The sequence below is a fragment of the Nicotiana sylvestris genome, chromosome 10, assembly GCF_000393655.2.
Source record: "Nicotiana sylvestris chromosome 10, ASM39365v2, whole genome shotgun sequence".
Lineage (NCBI taxonomy): Eukaryota > Viridiplantae > Streptophyta > Magnoliopsida > Solanales > Solanaceae > Nicotiana > Nicotiana sylvestris.
This window is the reverse complement of record NC_091066.1, coordinates 76,492,848-76,514,786: the sequence shown is the minus strand read 5'-3', so window position 1 is coordinate 76,514,786 and position 21,939 is coordinate 76,492,848. Positions and strand designations below refer to the sequence as shown.

Sequence of the window (21,939 nt, the reverse complement as noted above, 5' to 3'; positions counted from 1 at the left end):
TCATTGCTCAGCTCACGGCAACGTGTGAACCAATTTTCAAATTGTTAAAGAAAGATGCCGCGGTCAAATGGACTGATGAATGCCAGGAGGCTTTTGATAAGATAAAGAGGTATTTGTCAAACCCACCCGTGCTGGTCCCACCAGAACCAGGGAGACCTTTGATTCTATATCTGACAGTTGTGGACAGTTCATTCGGCTGTGTACTGGGGCAGCATGATGTTACGGGCAGAAAGGAGCAGGCTATCTACTATCTCAGTAAGAAGTTCACATCTTACGAGGTCAAGTATACTCATCTGGAAAGGACATGTTGTGCCCTAACTTGGGTGGCACAGAAATTGAAACATTACTTGTCATCTTACACCACTTACCTTATATCTCGCTTGGACCCGTTGAAGTATATTTTTCAGAAACCCATGCCCACAGGAAGGCTTGCAAAGTGGCAGATCTTACTTACAGAGTTCGACATTGTCTATGTGACACGGACTGCCATGAAAGCACAGGCATTAGCCGATCACTTGGCTGAGAACCCCGTTGATGAAGATTATGAGCCTTTGAAAACTTATTTCCCTGATGAAGAGGTAATGCACATTGATGAATTAGAACAAGCTGAGAAGTCGGGATGGAAACTTTTCTTTGATGGGGCTGCAAATATGAAGGGTGTGGGAATAGGAGCAGTACTTATTTCGGAAACAGGTCAGCATTACCCCGTTACAGCTCGGCTTCGTTTCTACTGTACAAACAACATGGCAGAATATGAGGCGTGTATATTGGGATTGAGATTAGCTGTGGATATGGGTGTACGGGAAGTCTTGGTCATGGGTGACTCGGACTTACTGGTACACCAGATTCAAGGGGAATGGGAAACACGGGACTTGAAGCTTATACCGTGTCGGCAGTGTCTGCATGAGCTTTGCCAGCGTTTTCAGGCTATAGAATTCAGACACATTCCAAGGATTCATAATGAGGTTGCTGACGCTTTGGCTACTTTGGCGTCAATGTAGCACCATCCAGATAAGGCCTATGTCGATCCATTGCAGATTCAAGTCCGTGATCAGCATGCTTACTGTAATGTGATAGAAGAGGAAATCGATGGAGAGCCGTGGTTCCATGATATCAAAGAGTACATCAAAGCGGGAGTATATCCAACGCAAGCCACCGGTGATCAGAAAAGAACAATTCGACGGTTGGCAAGTGGGTTTTTCCTTAGTGGAGGAGTATTGTACAAAAGAACGCCAGAGCTCAGTTTGTTGAGATGTATAGATGCACGGCAGGCCACAACTATCATGACTGAGGTGCATTCCGGAGTTTGCGGACCGCATATGAGTGGGTATGTTCTAGCAAAGAAGATTCTCCGAGCAGGTTATTATTGGCTCACGATGGAGCGAGATTGTATCAGTTTTGTGCGTAAGTGTCATCAATGCCAAATACATGGAGATTTGATTCATGCTCCACCATCAGAATTACATACGATGTCCGCGCCATGGCCTTTTGTTGCATGGGGCATGGATGTTATTGGGCCAATTGATCCAGCAGCATCAAATGGGCACAGGTTTATCTTGGTAGCTATAGATTATTTTACCAAATGGGTGGAAGCGAAGACATTCAAGTCTGTGACCAAGAAGGCTGTAGTTGACTTCGTGCATGCAAATATCATCTGTCGGTTTGGGATCCCAAAGGTAATCATCACAGATAATGGGGCTAATCTTAATAGCCATTTGATGAAGGAGACATGTGAGCAGTTTAAGATTGCTCACAGGCACTCTACTCCGTACCGTCCCAAGGCAAATGGTGCGGTTGAAGCGGCCAATAAGAACATAAAGAAAATACTCCGGAAGATGGTTGAAGGATCTAGACAATGGCACGAGAAATTGCCTTTTGCATTGTTAGGATATCGCACCACCGTGCGTACCTCGGTAGGGGCGACTCCTTACTCATTGGTATACGGTACCGAGGCAGTAATACCCGCAGAAGTGGAAATCCCATCTCTGCGAATCATTGCAGAGGCTGAGATCGATGATGATGAATGGGTGAAAAGCCGTCTTGAGCAGTTGAGTTTGATCGATGAGAAAAGATTGGCATCAGTGTGTCATGGCCAACTGTACCAACGAAGAATGGCAAGAGCATACAACAAAAAAGTACGTCCAAGGAAATTTGAAGTCGGGCAATTAGTACTGAGGCGGATCTTGCCTCATTGGGCTGAGGCAAAAGGAAAATTTGCCCCAAACTGGCAAGGACCATTTGTAGTAACCAGAGTGTTGTCTAATGGAGCATTGTATTTGACAGATGTGGAAGGAAAATGTGTAGAAATGACCATCAATTCCGATGCGGTCAAGAGATATTATGTATGATTTCTTTATTTTCTGAATGTATCTGTTCGTATTTGGCATATCTTAAAGATTGAAATGATGAAGGCATTTTGTTCTGCTATTCAAACACTCCTATCCCTTGTTATCCCCTTCGAGCCTTACTTATTTTTCATACACCTCTTTCGGAATCAGCGGCACTATTAGAGAACACAAGTGCCGAACATAAAGAAAAGAAGGAAAGAAAAAAAAAGAAGAAAAGAAAAAGAAAAAGAAAAGAAGAAAAAGAAGAAAAGAAAAGAAGGAAAAATGAAAAAAAAGGGAAAGAAGAGAAAACATAACAACGTAGTCTCTATGAAGTGAACTACGTTTGACTTGATCCCGAAAGGGTACGTAGGCAGCCTTACTCCAAGGTTCAGTCATACCAAATAGAAATCCAAAAATCCCCAAGCAAGAAACTGGGGCAGAAGTGGTGATTGTTATGAAAGTTGGATTCCGAAAGTTGTAATTTGAACCCATTGGAATTGTTTTGAGCCTTTTATACCTTTCTTTCTAACTCAATCCAAAAGCCTACATTACGGTCCAAAGAAAGACCTTATGATCAGTTTTGAGAAATGCCAAGATGAACAGGTAGGAATAACCCACGACAGGGGCAACACTCTGGTTCGAGCAAGAAGAACAAAAATAAATGAGAGAGTCTTATGGGTGAAAACCCTCACGGGCACCGTAAGGCGACGGGAGCTGAGAGAAAAATAAATGAGAGAGTCTTGTTGGTGAAAACCTTTACGGGCACCTCAAGGCGAAGGTGAGATAAGAAATGGAAAACTGAGAAAGGTATGTTGATAGAAACCATTTCGCGGTACCGCAGGGAAACAAGGTTAAGGTCTGGATAAATCAAACAAGTGATGGAAGTTCTGGGCAATGAGGTACGACAATTGAGAGTTTGTTTGGTTGGACAGATTGGGCTGATTAATCCAAAATGCATGTCATGACCATTGGTACTAGTTTGTCTCGCTCAGATAAGTTTCTTTTCCTTCTCCTTTCAAACAGTCATCTGGTTTTGGATTCTTCTTATCCTTAACTCAAGAATCATGGCATTTCATTTTTCTTTTGAGGGTTTTATCTAGTTGAGATGTTTCAGTGTCAGTTTTGTTCAATGCAAGCAGAAAGGACTTCAAAGTTAACTACCAGCTTCTAGAATTGTAAAGCACAACGTGGTCAGAGCATGTCAAAAAATAACTTGATGTCAAGTGGAATACAGGGAATTAACGGAAGTTTCATCGGTGAAATGATTGGGGAATGTTGTGGGAAAGGCGAAAGCTCAAACAAAAAGGTCAGAAAAGTGAAATAACAGTAGGAGTGTAAAACATTTAGGTCGCCAGAGGTTGGAAAATTTAAAAGTTGGTCAAAAAGTCAAGCGGTTCAGGGTCAGTGCGTGGAAATTAGTCAACACAAAGCAAGGCAGTGGAAGGATTTTTCAGCAAGAATGCCATCAACTAATCACCGTTTTAAACTGACAAAATTTTCTTTGATTGAGCAGGAGGAGAAAAGTTAGTTGTTAAAGAGGAATTCTCCAGGAGGGAAAAACAAGCACTAATCAGGATAAAATGCAAGTTATCAGGAGTCCGCCTGGAGAATAGAGACATTCATTTCAAATTTAGCAATCAGGAGTCCGCCTGGAGAACAGAGACATACTTTTCAAGTTTGAAATCAGGAGTCCGCCTGAAGAACGGAGACATACAGTTTAAATTTCAAAAATCAGGAGTCCGCCTGGAGAATAGAGACATTCAATTTCAAATTTAGCAATCAGGAGTCCGCCTGGAGAACAGAGACATACTTTTCAAGTTTGATGTCAGGAGTCCGCCTGAAGAACAGAGACATACAGTTTAAATTTCAAAAGTCAGGAGTCCGCCTGGAGAATAGAGACATTTAATTTTAAATTTAGAAATCAGGAGTCCGCCTGAAGAATGGAGACACATAGTTCAAGTATTGGTTGAAGTCAGGAGCCCCCCCCTGAATAACATAATGACGATTTATTGGTCGAAGTCAGGAGCCCGCCTAAAGAGAGGAATGACGTTTATTTTTAAAGTTGTTGTTGGAGTTGGGAGCCCGCCCATAGAACAGAGGCATACATTTCAGTCTTTACATTCCAAGCGTTGAAGTTGGGAGCCCGCCCAGATAACAGAGGCATACATCTTTTCATTCCAAGCGTTGAAGTTGGGAGCCCGCCCATAGAACAGAGGCATACATTTCAGTCTTTACATTTCAAGCGTTGAAGTTGGGAGCCCGCCCAGATAACAGAGGCATACATTTCAGTCTTTACATTTCAGTTGTTGAAGTTGGGAGCCCGCCCAGATAACAGAGGCATACATTTCAGTCTTTACATTTCAGTTGTTGAAGTTGGGAGCCCGCCCATAGAACAGAGGCATACATTTCAGTCTTTACATTTCAGTTGTTGAAGTTGGGAGCCCGCCCATAGAACAGAGGCATACTTTCAGTCTTTACATTTCAAACATTGAAGTTGGGAGCCCGCCCAGATAATAGAGGCATACATTTCAGTCTTTACATTTCAAGCATTGAAGTTGGGAGCCCGCCCAGATAACAGAGGCATACATTTCAGCCTTTAATTTTCAAGTATTGAAGTTGGGAGCCCGCCCATACAACAGAGGCATACATTTCAAGATCAAGTCAGAGGACAATAAAACAGAGGGTTACAACAGGAATCCCCAGCAGGAAACAATAAAAATCCCCAGCACCGGGAAGCAGAAGGTTGCAACAAGAGGTCCCAACACAAACTCAAGTGCATGTGTCAAAAGGAAGAAAAGCATCGGAAGAAAAGCACCGGAAGAAATGCAAGCAGACAAGAAAGCAAGGCAACAAGAACAAATTGCAGTCTAGCCTAGCTTCTTATTTTCTTTTAAGCACGATGTAACAAGGAGATCGGTAAGCAGTAGTAATAGCATGCAACAACAGTAACATTGCAGTCCCACGGTAGTCCCAGCTACCAAAACTTCCCGAACTACATTCACCTGATTCCTGTTTAGCCCAGGATATGTAGGAAACCTTTGAAGCAAAGGTTCGGTCAAATCTTTTTCAAAAAAAAATGCTTCACACGGAGTACTCGGATGGGCAAAAATCGCTCGCTTTATCTTTGCACGAAAACCCTTCGTGTCTTCGGGCAAAGAGGGGCAGCTGTAAGCACGTGATTTTTGCCCTATATGAGAATTACTCCCAAAAATTCAAAAAAATAAAATGATTTTCTTGGTGTGCAATTTTGTGGTATTTTTGTGTAATTATTTGTATTTGTCTGTGCATGTTTATTTGTTAAATTAATAAAAATACAAAAATATATCGCATTTTGCATGTAGGATTTAATTCTACAATTGTTAGTAATTAAATTATTTTTACAAAAAAATAAAATTACAAAAATAGGCATCGTTTGCATTTTTAGCATTTAATGTCCAAATATACAATTTTATGCTTAATTATTACTTAATTGTGCGTTAATTGTTATTGGGAGTTAATTTGCGCTTTTATAACTTAATTTAGTTCTTAATAATAGTTAAAGTATTTTTATAATTTAGTTTTAGAAAAATAAAAGAAGAAAAGTGAGCGAAAATATAAAGAAAGTCGGAATTGGGCCTCTTCTTCGATTTCAAGCCTCGGGCCCAAAAAATGGCCCAATCTTCCCAAACGACCCAGTCCATTTCGAACAGGGTCGACCCAGTCCATAACCCAAAGAGATCCAAACCCTCTTTTCTTTCATTTTTCATAAAACAAAATAAAACAAAAAATAAAAAAAACCAAGAAAACCCTAACACTAACCATCCGCCACCCCCCTCATTTTCTTTCTTCTTCTTCTTCAAGCTCCAAATGATCTCCATCCATGGCTGCCCCGTCTTCAGCTTTCTTCGTCCCAAGCTTCATCTTCATCGTCAAATAACATCCGCCATCGACGAGCTCGCCAAGCTCCCATGGCTGCGAATCTTCTTCTCCTTCTTCTTTGTTGCGTCGTTGTTTCTTCTACTGCTGTTGTGTCTGCCATGGTTGCTCCCCCACTGTTTCTACGTCGTTGCTGCTACTGCCACTGCGTCGCCGCTGCTGCTGCCACTGCGTCGCCACTGCTGCTGCCACTGCGTCACCACAGCTGCTACTGCTTAAGCAAAAGCTTCGTCCAAACGAGCATCGTCGTCTCCATCGCTGCCACTAGTTGAGTAGCGTTGCTACTGCTGCCCGCGTCGCCACTGCTGCTGCGTTTTTCTTCCAGCTATTTGCTGCTTCACTTCATCGTCCTCTTCGCTGCTATTGTTTCGTTGTCGCTTCGTCATCTTCAAGTCCGTTTATGTCAAAGTTTCGTTGGATTCGTTTAAAGTTCGTTCGAGTTCGTCGTTGGTCATTTGCGGTTAGTTGTTCTAAGTTTTGTTTCTGTCCATAATTTGTTTGATATTTTCAGATTTGGAATTAGTATAAGTTTGCTTTAGTTTTCTTATTTATATTAGATAAAAATTGTTAGTTTAATTATATTGTTGTTAGATTTAAGTTGAAGATCCAATTTAATTATTTTTCAGCTTGTTTTATTAATTTTAAGAGGATTTAGTTTTAATATAGAAAGATATTAGTTTAAATCGTTCAAATCCGTTGTTGGTTGTTAATATAGATTTAGTTCGTGTTCATCTTGTTTGAAGTTCGTTTTTAATTTAGTAATTTAATGCGAAGTTATGTTTTGGTTTTAATTTTTGGATCATGCATCTTTGTTATAAGTTTTGTTGGATTTAATTTAAGAAAGATTAGTTGATTATTTGAAGATTAGTGATTTGAATATGTTTATTTGTTTTGTTTAAGTTTAATTCGAAGTTTGAACAAAGTATGTTTGTTATTGTTATTGAATATTTTCATTCATGTTCATACTTTGTTTGGTTGATCTTGAATCCGAAATTTGTATAGTTTGATTTCTTGTTTATCATTTATGATTATTTCTTGAATTGGTCTCATAATCTTGTTTAAGTTTAATATAGGAATTGTTGGTTGTTAGAGTTGGTTTTAAGTTCAATATTATTGAATTTAGAAATTTGAATATACTTGTTTGTTGTTGTTGTTGTTCTTGTTGAATCTGAAAATAGGTTTGTTTGTTGCTAAAATATTGTTCAATCAAATTTTAGTTGTTCTTTGTTGTTCAATTTGTGTTCATGTGATTTGTTGTTGAAATATTGAAGAAATCATGTTCATTTGATTTGTTGTTTGAACATTGTTAGAAATTGATCATATTGTCTATATTTTGGTTAAGTTTGATTAATTGATGTGTTATAGCTGATAGGTAGTTTGGTAATTTGCAGTACGTTCAGGGGTAGTTTGGTAATTTCAATAAGGTCGGAGGGGTAGTTTAGGAATTATACATTTTGTAATTTTTTATGTGAAGCATGGAGGACAAAATGAAATGGGGTGGGTTGTGATATAATTGTTTAATATGAAGGGGGGACAAGACAAAATTTAGTGGGGAGAATCTTGTATTTATTTATGTTAGGCATGAGGGACAAAATATAATGGGGTGTTGTGATATGTTTATTTAATGTAATGGGGATGAGTGGGAAGATAATGGGTTTGGTAGAGAAAAAGTATTGATTTTAATTGATTGAAAGATTTATGAGATGTGTTATATAAGTAGAAGTCTTGAAACACAAAAAAAAATATATATATATAGACACAGACAGAAAAAAAACGGGAGAGAGAAACAAATCTGAAAATAAGAGAGAGAAAAGGGCTGAACATTTAAGAGATAAAAAATTCCGAAAAATATTTAAGCTTTCAAATAAAAAAAACTAAAAAAAATATTCTGCTTTCTTTTGTTGTTTGAAATCAGAATTAATTGTTGTTTCATAAAAGCTGGAAGCTTTTGTTTTTTTGGATTACTACTCCACCGGTCTGTTACTGGGTTGTTACTGTTGCTGGGCTATTGTTGCTGTGTTGTACTGATTTTACTGTTGCTACTGATTCTCATATTCATTTTCTTTTGCTTCCAATATCAGGTACACAACTGAAAAGTTGTTTATTGTAATCCGAAATATGAAGCGTGAATACATATGAAGAATGAAAATTTGAAGTTTTAATTTCGTTTTTTCTTTGTTCCTTTTGTTGATTGTATTTAAGCTATTTCATGAATTACTAAATAATAACTGGAATAAGAAAATAATATCATAAGTTAGTCTGTAATAAATCAGTTCGGCAAAATAGGTTAATTCACTAGTTATGAAGGCTTCAAGATTATAGGTTGATCATGAACAAGTAGCTAAATTTAGCTAAGACACGAATTTAAATTAAACATCGTAAATTAGGCATTAAGGCATGACTTGAGCTTAAGCAAGATTAAAAGAACGTTTAAGTCTAATAAACTTTCTAATAAGCTTTAGTAATTATGGTTAAATCTAGTTTCAAATGATTGTGAATAATTAATCTCAATAATATTTTTTTAAAAAAAATAACAATGCTGAGTTTTAATCTAGCTATATTTGTTTATTTTGAATATTAGTTGTTGAATTTTTATTTTATTTATAATTTCGAAATTAAGAGTAAAATTCCTTTTTCATCAATATTTGTATTAATCAAGCAATTAGCATGTCATGTCTTCTTAAAATAATAAAAAGCTAGTAATTAATTAGGATTTTCTTTCTTTATTTTAGAGACTAATTTTTATAGAAAAATGTAGTCGTTTTAAGATTTGTCCATTTAAAATAAATGAGATGAGTCTCGCTTAATGAAATGTATAGATTGCGGGGCCCTCAATAAATGTACATTTAATCGCTTAGAATTAGGGAGGAGCCGTTTTAGCAAATTTCACGGCCCTACCCAAAATAATGATACGCTAGTCGCTCTAGGCGCGTATTTAATAATGTTATTTTCTTAAATACGGGTGTGCATTTATGTAACCCAAATCTAAATCTCAACGGAGTCGAAATGTGTCGATAATCACGGGTGCATTGATTGCGACGTGATTTGAAATACGTTTTCACAATGTTGCAATTCTTCGTAAAATAATAACAATAAATAAAAAAAAAATAATAATAATAATAAAAGCGGCTAAGGGATAAATTTGCACATAAGTTTATAATACGTATTATATCAGATAATCAAGCCAAATATAACAGTTGAGCGATCGTGCTAGAACCACGGAACTCGGGAATGCCTAACACCTTCTCCCGGGTTAACAAAATTCCTTATCCGGATTTCTGGTTCGCGGACTGTAATACAGAGTCATTCTTTTCCTCGATTCGGGATTAAACTGGTGACTTGGGACACCCTAAATCTCCCAAGTGGCGACTCTGAAATAAATAAACAAATCCCGTTTCGACTGTCCTTTAATTGGAAAAAACTCTTGTACCCCCGCGAGGGCGGAAAAAGGAGGTGTGACAAAACTGATGCTCTCTGATACGATCAAACAAGGAAGACCGAAAAACCACACAAGCTAGGACCCGACTGGGCTCCGAAATATCCAATCTCACAAACTGGCTGACTAAGGCCTGAACATCCATCGCCATGGGCCACTTTGCTGCTGGTAGATAAGCCAAACTCCCCAAACTCTCCGCCCGGCAACTCAAGGCATCAGCCACCACATTGGCCTTCCCCGGGTGGTACAAAATAGTAATATCATAATCCTTAAGCAGCTCTAACCACCTCCTCTGACGGAAATTAAAGGTACAAGACTTCTATCCCGGATTTGACACTGTTAAATTTCACTTTTAATATTCTATTGATTCTCACGAATTCAATAGGTTATTTCTTATTATTCCGATTCATATTCCTCTCTATATTAAACCTAAACCGTTCAAATAAGCTAATATGAAGTGCAGTAAAACTTGCAAGAATCTACTAGTAAGAATGGTCTAAGAGAAACTTCTTAAGGAAATTTCTCATCTTAATTCAAACGGTAGATCACAAAACTCTTTCAATTACTTTAAGGAAATACCAAAACAAATTGACCCGAGTTGCAACAAAATTCAATATTATGCTTGTATTCCGATTAACCACAATAACGAATTAAATCACAACTAGAGTTAAAGCTCTTCCAATAAATTAAAGCAATCAAATAATAAACAACTCCATAGATAATAATCAAGTCACTAAATCATGTCAAACCTTAAGGCAAACTACTCTACAATCATGGGGAAAGTAATTACAAATAAGTTCAAGAACATAGAAAACATAAACCCAACATTACAATCTAAACTCGCGTATTGAATTGGTAAAGAATAGTGAAATCTTGTGTCTTGAAGCCTCCAATGCTCTCTCAATCCTCTATAGGTCAAAAGTCCCCTCAAAATCGTATTTTTAATGTTATTATACCCTGTAGAAACGGGTCCAGATAAAACTACCCTCTCCAAAGCGAAGTAGGAAAAGTTGGGCCGAAAGTTTTACAGGTCCGCCGCCATGCGCCGCGCTAGTTCACTTTATCAAAGACCTTGTATTTTGTCAAAAACAACAACATTTGCACAGTCGCGGCAACCATGAGGCTCATTAGTACAATTCTTTGTGCTATCAATTTTCTTCAATTTTAATATCCAGAGTTGATCTTCGAACTCCAAAAATGATCCCGGTTAATTTTTTGGGCTTCTACTTACACTTCAAAGCTCCAAATTATCCGTTTTAATTCCAAAAATGTGTCATAGCTCGGAATTACACCCTACACATAAAAATCACGTAATGAGTATAAACACTTCACATTTAAGCTCAACCACAACTAAAGTATAGTAAATAACATGTGCAACGTAGCCAAAAACCCATATTTCTAGCCTACCATCACTATACTAAATGAAGATGCAGATTCATGTGATTCCTTCAAACATCTATTACAAAATGCTGCGCCAAGAGCCTAATAATACTTAATTATCATGATTAAGTTATACATTAAGGTGAGACTGTATGTGTTAATTAATTATAATTTAGTAATAAGATGTGAAGACATGCTTCTTGTATTTATTGATTCAGTATAAATAATGAGTACGAGTATGTTTTGACCTACATTAAGCCACGGCTAGATATATTTTCAAAAGAAGAAAAGTAGAACAACGATCAAGAATATGTCTAATTACCATTAGATTGCAACCCACATAAGATGAGCCATTTATTTGAAATTTTCTATAAATATAGATTTTTTATATATAAATTAAAATTTATGAAGTGGCAGAGACTGGTAAATTTAGTTCGATTTCGGTTCATCCGTTTCTAGCTTAGTATCAAATTAGGTAAAAGTTTCTTTTTTAAAATTTACACCAAAGAGTACCAAACCAAATTACAAATAGATTTTAAGATGATTAATTTATTTGATTTTTCGATTTAATTTAATTTGGGGTATATCTTGATCTTATCATAAGTTGTAAGGATAATGATTTTTGGTCTAAACAAATATTTCTCACTTTTTGAACTTCATATAAAGAGAATAATCCACTATGAATAAAGAGACTATATTTTATTTTATCTTAGACGAAAGAATGTGTCCTTCACTCTGCAGGAAAAAGTGGCTCCCTTTAATGTAAACAACTAAATAATAATCACAGTAGGAGGTCTAGCAAGAATAGTATAAGAAGATTGAGAGGATATTTCGATAGACTTTGGCTAAAGAAAGCATCTCTTACCAGATTCCCTTTAGTTACTTCTTTTTCAGAAAGTAATGAAGCACCTCGTCATCTTTGCCCGCTACCCCCACCCCACCCCCAAAGTACTTTAGAATCAATTTTGATGTGCTTTATAGTGGAGAAGATAATCGCATGTACAGTTAATAGTTGTTAATATTTGAAACCAATTAAATTTTTTTCATGTTCAAGGATATATCATTAACTTATTTTTTATCAATAAAGTCCAAGGATCTAAAGAAACTCTCTTCTTTTCCTCCACACGAGCCCTGCTGGCTGTTAAGGTAACAACTTGGAATCAATCATGAAAATGCACGATCAGCCAACAAATGCCGACCACACAAGAAGTTCTGATTAATTGGATTAATTTCTTTGTTTAATTTTGCTATACTAAATGAAGATACAGATTCATGAACATTTGTTACAAAATGCTGCGCCAAGGTAAAGTCGAGCTTTAGAGCAACGTCAGAGTTATTTACTTGTGACTTATAGGTTATGGATTCGAGACGTGGAAACAGCCGATAATGCTTGCATTAGGATAGATTATATACATCACACTCGTTGGAGTGCGGGCCTTCCTCAGACCCTGTGTGAATACAGAATACTTTGCGTATCGGAGTGTTCTTTTTTAAGTTACACATGAGAATGTATATGTTAATTAATTATCTTTAGTAATAAGAGTGCAAAGACATACTTCATGTATTTATTGAGCTGATATAAACAACAAGTATGAGTTAGTCTTGGCCAACATTAAGCCTGACATATTTTCAAACGAAGAAGAGTAGAACAAGGATCATGAATGCCTAATTAATTACCATTAGAACGATTGCAACCCACATACGATGAGCCATTTATTTAAAATTTTCTATAAAAATAACTTTTATATATAAAAATTAAAAATTTACGAAGTGGCAGAGGTGTCAATTTAGTTCGATTTCGCTTCAGTCTTCATCCTTTTCTAGCTTAATATCAAATTAAGTATGAGTTTCTTTTTTTTAAGTTTACACCAAAGAGTACCAAACCAATTACAAATCGATTTTTAAGATGATTTTATTTGATTTTGCGAATTAATTTAACTTTGGATTTATGTAGAAGGATAGATTTCCATTTTCCAGGAAATATTACTCCATCTGTCACGGACCGAATACGATGGGCAAGAGTTAATGCCCTATTTTTCAGTGAGTCCCATACGTAGGTTTCTTAAGTTTATTAAACCAACTTTTGTATAATTAGAAATTAAATTGTTTCTCAAGTTTATTACAACAAACTTTGCATATTTAGATATCATATATGAAAACTGTCATAAATCACAGTTCTTATAATTAAATTGTATTTTAAAAAATTTCAAATCATAAAAAATGAACATACTGTGTGACTCGTGAAATATTAAGTAATAGGGACATAATGACATTCATTTTATCCATGGATTTTAGGCAACTATCTCTTTTGGTAACTAATGATAATTAAGTTATTTATACTCCTAGCTAAAATATAATGCTCCTATTAAATTAGACTTGGAAAACAAGCATGCAAATGACAGAGGCCTCATATCACCACATGTGCATTTACAGATAATAATGATAAGACATAACTCAGAGGCATGTAGGTCAATCAAAGCCATGTGAGGTAACATCACAATTTGACAGAAAAATTATTCTCTACTTGGTAATAGAACATTGAATGTGTTAGCCTTATTTCATAAAGAACCAAGAAAAAACATTAGAAAAATATGACAAATTGAGATGGGTTTTTGATGCATTCACTGCTTCTCACTTGGGAAAACCATGTGGGCTAAGAAGTTGAACGTGGGAATAATTGAATGAGGTCTGAAGTCTGCAGTTTTCTGCAGAGATAATTTAATTTTATATTAAAAGTTCTTATTTTTTTCTTCCCCCTCTAGTTGCAGTGATCACATGTGAGGTGGTTGTATCAATAAACAGTGCACCTATTTAAGTAACAATCACTTTTCTTGGTTATGTCAGTTCTACTGTAGAATTCACCATAGCTCCAATTAATTCCTCATTTTCTTCACCAATCTTGTTATTTCTTCTGCTATTGGAAACCACTAAGAAAAATGGGCAACAATGGCATTCTAGCACTGGGATTCATAATTGGTTTGTGCACCATTTTCTTAAGTGCAAATGGTTTTTCAGCAGATTCTGGATGGTCAAGTGCTCATGCCACATTTTATGGTGGAGCTGATGCTTCTGGCACAATGGGTACGTAGATAGAGACGGATCCAAGATTTTAATGTAGTAGGTGCACCTCTGTATATACACATATTTTCTTTAAAATTCCTTTACGCGTTTATAAAATTCGAGACTAGGTGCACCCACTACTTATATGTTGGATCCATTTTTAAAGACACAACATCTCTCAACATCATACTAATTAATTGGACCTTGTAATTGACTGGAATCTTGATTAATAACAAGTGATTTGGTAATTTTGTAGGTGGTGCTTGTGGATATGGAAACTTGTATTCAACAGGGTATGGAACAAGGACAGCAGCATTGAGCACTGCATTGTTCAATGATGGAGGATCCTGTGGCCAATGCTACAAGATCATCTGTGATTATAAGGCAGACCCCGCATGGTGCAAGAAGGGAGTATCTGTTACAATTACAGCTACAAATTTTTGCCCACCAAATTACAATCTTCCTAGTAACAATGGAGGCTGGTGTAACCCTCCTCGTCCCCATTTCGACATGGCTCAACCTGCTTGGGAAAAGATTGGTATTTACAAAGGAGGCATTGTTCCCGTGCTCTACAAAAGGTAGTCCTCATTGTTCATTTAATTTACATATTATTAGTCCATAGAATGACACAATCTTCATTCTAAATGAGATTAGTTCCACTAAGAGTTGTCAAGATTCTTGGCATGATTTATAGTAGTAAAGTTCTAAGATAATGTTAGAACATTCCTTTTTGATTGAGGGAATGGAACATTGTCTCATCATATAGTACTGTGCAGTTCTCATCTTATAAGCTAACTTTGAGATTGAGTTAGGTTTAATATCCATTTCTTTATAAGGTATCAGAGGCAGGTATATTTGTACTTCTTGATTTATCCAATATTAATGTTAGGCCTCCGTGTTATATTGTTCATCCTTCTTACGGTGTTAGAACATCTCATATTGATTGGGAGAATGAGATGTTATGTCCTTGTAAGGTCTTAGACACTTCACGCCTTATAAATTAGATTTTCGGGTTGACTTAAACATAAGTCCTTTCCGGGACGGAGCCAGACACCAAATTACGGGTTTGACTGAACTTAGTAACTTTGGTCCAAACTTTGTATTTGTCTTGTAAAACTCATTTATTATGTACAAATTATTAGTTGAGAACCCAGTAACTTAAAAAGACTAGAATACTGAACCCGTAAACTTCAAATTGTAACTTCGTCTATGAGTCCTTCACATTTTTACCAGACAAGTTGATTTGACATACTTGATGTTTTTTGTGGAGCAGAGTTCCTTGCAAGAAGAAACATGGAGTTAGATTCACAATCAATGGAAGGGACTATTTTGAACTAGTCTTGGTAAGCAATGTAGCAGGGGCAGGATCTGTTCAATCTGTTCAAATCAAAGGCTCAAACACAAACTGGTTGACCATGTCTAGGAATTGGGGAGCAAGTTGGCAATCCAATGCATATCTTGATGGACAATCTATATCTTTTAAGGTCACTACCACTGATGGTGTCACAAAAACATTCTTAAATGTTGTTCCAGCTGGTTGGAAATTTGGACAGACATTCTCAAGCCACACTCAGTTCTGATATACAGAAAATGGTCAAAGAATATGATTTTAGAGTTCTTGGGTTCTTAGGCAGCGGCGTGCTTACTTTTTACAGAAAGCAGCCCGCCCATGCCCATTTTTCTTTTGCTTTTATTCAGATATACATATAATATTGGAGAAAGAGAATCTCAAGGAGGAATTGAAGATTAATTCTGGAGTGGCTTGACTATTGAGGAATTGGTGGTCTGGTACAAATAAAGCTGGTGAAAAACAAAACAATTAGTACGTATTGGTTTAAGTAGGGCAGTTCAAAATATTGCATTTTACGATATGAAAGGATGAATAAGACAGTTGTATAATTATACTTTTGATTTCCCCTTTCTTCTACTCTTATAATATGACCATTTTCTTGTACCAAATATTCCTGTTTATCATTTTCAGTACAAATATTTCTGTCTTGTAGCAAACAAGAATTGGTGAATACAGTGAAGCGTGTATTTTTTTTTTCCTTTTCCTTTTATGGTGATTAGTGGCAAACCTAGAGCATTAAAAACTCATTTTGGTACAAAAATCAAGATGGACATGCCCAAAGTTACAAATTTCTTAGATGGCTTCAGTTCCTTTCTCTTCAAAACAGAGAAAGATTGATTTTTGGTGAGATGCTGGATAGATTCAACTCAATTTATATATCAAATCATATTAATTTACCATGATTAAATGATAAATTAAAGTGAGAACAAGGTGCATTAGTTAATGATTTAGTAGAAACAATGTATGTGAAGAAGAATATTATGTATTCAATAGAGTAGTGTAAACAGAATATAGATAAGTTTTTCCTGGATACCATGGTGACAAAAGTAGTTGGTCAGATTCTATATATTTTATGACACGAAAAAAAAATTCAGAGCTCTTACAAAATGTCCCGGCATAACATGCTTCTACTTAACTTGGTCATGTGATATTAGAATTTTCTGAATATTAAACTGCAACCGTAAGATAGTCATTAATCAATCTGTACTTTAGTAGTTCAAACCTATCCACCAATGCAACAATAACATTCCTTAATTAGAGTAGTAAAAGTTTGGTCATTTTGCTTGCCTCATAAACCGCACTTTCCAACTATTATTCAAACCTAAAAGGGGAGCTTTAAGCAGAAGCTAAGGCTGTATTGTGGTCCGGGACCGGCCCAGGACCAAAGCCGGTTCAAGCGGGCCCGATCTCTAGTGGTGCATAAGTCCGTAGCGGGCCGGTCCAACCCAAATAACCCGTGAGCCCGGAACCGTTAAGCCCGGGACCGGCAGGCGGGCCTGGGCCAGTTCAACCGGGCCCAACGGGCCAAACGGGCACCAACGACTATTTTTTTTAAAAAAAACGGTCAGATTTTTATAATCTAGCCGTTGGCCATCAAAATTCAACCGTTTAGCACTTTACAAAATAGCCATTTGGCCCTCAAACTTTTTATAATTACACTTTTTCCAATTCTCAACTATAAATACCCCCACATTCTTTCATTTTTACTCACAAATTCATCAATCTCTCTCTAATTTTCTTCTATAATTGCTTACTTTATTATTGCAATTTCATGAAAAATTATGAAGTTGGTGAATTGAAGTATTCAAGTCTTCAACGATATTCAATTTTCAAGAAGTTGTTCGTCAATTTGGTAAACTCGTTCCAACTCTTAAGTTTTAATATTATAGTTTTGTTACTTTTATTAGTATAATTATAATTAATATAGCATTTTCTTTGAAATTTTTTTTTGGTGGTAAGGGTAAGGGAAAATCTAAAATTGGTGAATCTAGTAGCCAAGCTACTACTCTTCCCTCGGCTCCCCGACCCAGACCTGTTACCCGTCCTCCTCCACCTATTATTCTTGATAGTGATAACCCTTGTTTTCAATTTTTCGATGGCCAATTTTGCCATGATGTTGCACCAGGTCAACAATTAAATGGAGAAGTTATGAATGCTCTTTATCCTAATGAAACTATCTGTGAAAATGATGAGAAAAATGATGATTTAGATGAAACGCAACCGGATTTAGATGATACACCTACTAGTCCTGTTAGTAACCCAAATGATGCCCCGCCTGACCCTCCTGTAGTAACCCCTACTTTTAATAGACAACCTGCTAAACGACCTAAAATATCTCTTGTTTGACACTTTTTTACTCAACGAAGAGAACAAAATAAGGCTAAGTGTAAAACTTGTGGGTCTCAACTAGTTCATAAATTTACTGGAGACCGTAGCGGTACGGGTAGTTTGACTAGACACATAAAGACACACCCTAGAGAAAAAACTAGATTTTTATAAATGAAAAATGCGCAAGAGGGGACAAGTGTAGATACTACGGTTAACCCTAGTACAGGTTCAAATCTAGTTCAACCGGGAATTAACACTGTTACCGGTGGTATTTTATATTATGATCTAAATAAAAATCGTGAAGAATTGGCAAAAATAGTTACTGTTATGTGCTTACCCTATAGTTTTCCTTCTAACCCTCATTTTGTGCATTATATTATAAGAGTTTTTAATCCTACTTATAAAGGATGGCCTCGCGCAACCGTAAAGAGCGATATTTATAAACATAAACATGAATAAGATTTGCGCTATTTATTTACTCATATAGATTGTCGCATTACTATTACTACTGATATTGGTAGAAGTGGTAATGACTGTGATTATCTAACTGTTACAAGTCATTGGATAGATGATGAGTGGATAATGCAAAAGCTCATTATTGCTTATAGAATAATTAATTCACGCCACACAGGTAAGTTTATTGCTAACACAGTTGCAAATATTTGTAGATATTTTTGCATTAGAGATAAAATTATGTCGATTTCAATGGATAATGCTTCTAGTAACACTAACACTATAGGCTTGCTTACAACTACACTAAATCCTGCATTTAATAATATTTTTCATGTTAGATGTATTTGTCATATTTACCATTTAATTGTCGGCGCTGGTATGAAAGTTTTAAATGTAGAAATTAAAAAGGTTAAAATGGCTCTTAATTGGCTTTTTTATTCAAACAGTAGAAGTAGACTTAGAGACTATTTTAAAAATTGTGATGAATTTGGCCTTAGAGAAAGAAAGGTTCCAAAAGCTTGTTCAACTAGATGAAATTACATGTATGAAAGTTTAGTTGTTGCATATGAATATAGGAACCCAATAAGCGCAACGTATAATGCTCGTGTAGGTGGTGGTGATGATGATGATGATAATGATGAGCACCTTACAAATCAAGATTGGAGTAATGTTAAAATGCTTGTAGACTTTTTAGAACAATTTCATATTGCTACAAATGAATTATCTGGCCAATATTATCCTACTATTTGGCAACATACATAACTTGTCACCTGACCTATTGCCCAAATCCCTTTTACACACTTTCTATGGATGATAATAATATTATACACGCAACTTTTTTAAACTGTATCTAGTACACACCTCTTTTGACCAGGTCCCGTAAAAAGTTCATTCATGTATTTCACATGTTTGACTTTTGTTTATAAACTTAAAAATAAAAATATAAAAAATAAAATTACAAATATGCCCTCATCTTCTTCAACAAATACCTGCAACACTATTATACCTGCAACACCATTATAGAGCAGGTTTTAAAATGGAGACAACCAAGAACATTCTACCAAAATATTCCTTGCCATCAAATATGGTCATTAAGCTATAAGCCAACTTTTTGAAATCATTACTGCCATTTGATTTAAAATTACAGATGCAAAACCAAATCGAGGAGGAAATTCAATCAAAAGTTGACGGAATTGCGTTACTAGTTAGGTTTCTCCAATGAAGTTAACACGGCCGGCTCAACCTGACCCACCCACTCTTTAGGTTCGCTTTCTTCAAAGAACACCACCGGTTCACCTCGCTGGTCACTCGAAACGCCGACACCAGTGTAATTTCCTTGCTCGATATCCCTTTTCCCTCGCATTCAGTTCCTTCCTCCCTGCTGCCGAGCTAGAACTCGAACTACCTGTTCTCTTGTGTGACTACCAGAATTTATCTGACGACATCGAGTCCAATGTATCATTTTGGCTTTCGTTCTTCCATAGAGACGTCGGCGGCAGAGTTGAACATGGAGTACCTTACTTATATACTCCTGATGCTTTCAATGCCACGTCCTTTATCTACACCACAAATTGGGGGAGTGAGTTCAGAGGATGAAGATGGAGAATAAGGGGTTGTGACCCAATTAAATAAAATTTGAACACGTGGCACTTTAATAAATAATATAATAGCAAAAACTCAAATTTCACGCGCTTCTTTTGTGTGTAAACACGCGAGTCAAAAATGGTATGTACTAGATACACTTTAGAAAGGTTGCGTGTGTAATACTATTATTATCCACAAAAAGTGTGTAAAGGGGATTTGGGTCATTGGTCAGTTGGGTACTTATGTATTTAACCCCTACTATTTCTAACTGTTTAGTTTATATTGCAGCATTTGTAGATTTATTTACTCAATTTTCAGAGGGTGGTGTAATTTATCAAGAAGCTATTAATTCTATGAAAGCTAAGTTTAAAAAATATTTTTCCCTATCCCCCTATTTTTGGTGTTGCTGCATTGTTAAATCCTACAATGAAATTAGGAGGTCCTCACTTTTGGTATTCAAAAATTTATAACGCTTTATCACTTTCAGCTGAGGAATTTGCTAAACTTGGAGATGCAAAAGCCTCAATTAAAATAAATGTTCAAACAATTTATAATGCTTATCAATTTGCCTTAGATCAAGCTAGACCAAATGTTCCAACTCCAACTTCGTCTAGTTCGCAAGCATCTAAAAGAACTGCGGGCCTAAAAGCCCTTAGTTCTTGGACGGAGTTCAGGGGTTCTCAAGGTGATAATTTTGGTGATAGTTCACAACTAAATGAGCTTCAAGTTTATTTGTCGCAGGGACTTGAATCAGAGAATCCCGACGGCTCCTTAGATGTTTTGGAATGGTGGAAGGACAAACAAAAACACTATCCGGTTCTTTCAAGGATGGCTCGAGATATTTTAAGTGTTCAAGCTTCAACAGTGGCATCGGAGAGCGCATTCAGTCGAGCGAGACTTCAAATCAGTGATCATAGAGCGTCTATGAGGGAGAGCTTAGAAAAATCAGTACTCTTCAGAGATTGGATCTGTTAGGAAAGAAGAAATTTTGGACTTGCAGAATCACAATCGGAGATAGATGAAGCTTATGAAGAAATGCTAGCGGAACTTGCGCAGGATGCTTCTTCGCCCCGAAGCGGTGATGAACAAGCTTCTTTTCCACCACCACCAACTGAAATTCCTCCGGGCCTTGAAGGATTTATGAGATTTGTTAGAGATAATACATAGACTAACATGTAACTTGTATTTTGGCACATCTTCCTTAGTTTTTTTTCCTTTTAATGGTGGTATTAGTACCTTGTTGTGCTCATTCCATTGGGGGGAGGAAGACTAAGAAAGATATTGTCATTCTTTGTTAATGTCGTAATAGTAAAATATATAAGACATTCCCTTGAATATTTCTTTGCAATTTATTTTGTGTTTAAATTTGATATAGTATATATATATATATATATATATATACATACATATATATAAGGCAATACATACTATATATACTATATATATTTATATAGCTATATATAAGCAATTTATACTAGTATATACATATATAATTTACAAGAAAGTGCCTTAGATAAAAAAAAATTTAAAAAAATAGTCCGGAACGAAAAAAGGCCCGTTAGGCCCGCGGGCCCGGCCCATTTAGCCCGGGACCATGTGGGCTTAGGACCACCGTGGGCCGGTTCCACACATTGGGACCGTGAAGCCCGAGACCATTTGGCCTGGGACCGCCTCAAGTCCAGGCCTGTTTAGGCCAGGACCCGGACCACAATACAGCCTTAACAGAAGATAGCTTGTTCCTCCACTTTATGCGACCTAATAACAAGAACTCGTTATTGACTTATAGAAGCGATTTAACTAACTTTAAAGCCACTACATGCATACAGAATTTTCTAAAAAATCTACCAAATGAGAGTTTCTAATGATACCACTGTAAAATGGGGCGGAGGAAGTATTATTTTATCTAAGAAAAAAAAATATTACTCCATATTACCCACTAATTAGTAAGTATATATGTCTAGTAAAAAATTTCGGTGAAGTTTCAGGACACCCCTTTAGCAGGATGTCTGTCTCCGCCACTGGATACTATGGTATATTGTATATATCAAACTTAAAATCTTGGATTAATCCATCAGACATACTGATCCCATGTATTAATTTGA

At 36.4% G+C, this 21,939-nt stretch overlaps 1 protein-coding gene and 1 long non-coding RNA gene across 2 annotated transcripts; one reads left to right on the top strand and one right to left on the bottom strand.

Moving 5' to 3' along the window:
- Positions 1–10,384: 10,384 nt before the first annotated feature.
- On the bottom strand, positions 10,385–12,005 carry LOC138880486 (uncharacterized). The gene is made up of 2 exons (XR_011403189.1): positions 11,927–12,005; positions 10,385–10,974 (listed from the first exon to the last, which is right to left on the bottom strand). It is a non-coding gene; the product is annotated as an uncharacterized lncRNA (long non-coding RNA).
- Positions 12,006–13,536: 1,531 nt separating this feature from the next.
- Positions 13,537–16,170, top strand: LOC104228665 (expansin-A11-like). Its single transcript, XM_009781175.2, has 3 exons — positions 13,537–14,142; positions 14,378–14,699; positions 15,395–16,170. The coding sequence occupies exons 1-3, from the start codon at positions 13,998–14,000 to the stop codon at positions 15,699–15,701; spliced, it is 774 nt and encodes a 257-aa protein (XP_009779477.1). The 5' UTR covers positions 13,537–13,997; the 3' UTR covers positions 15,702–16,170.
- The last annotated feature ends 5,769 nt before the right edge of the window (positions 16,171–21,939 follow it).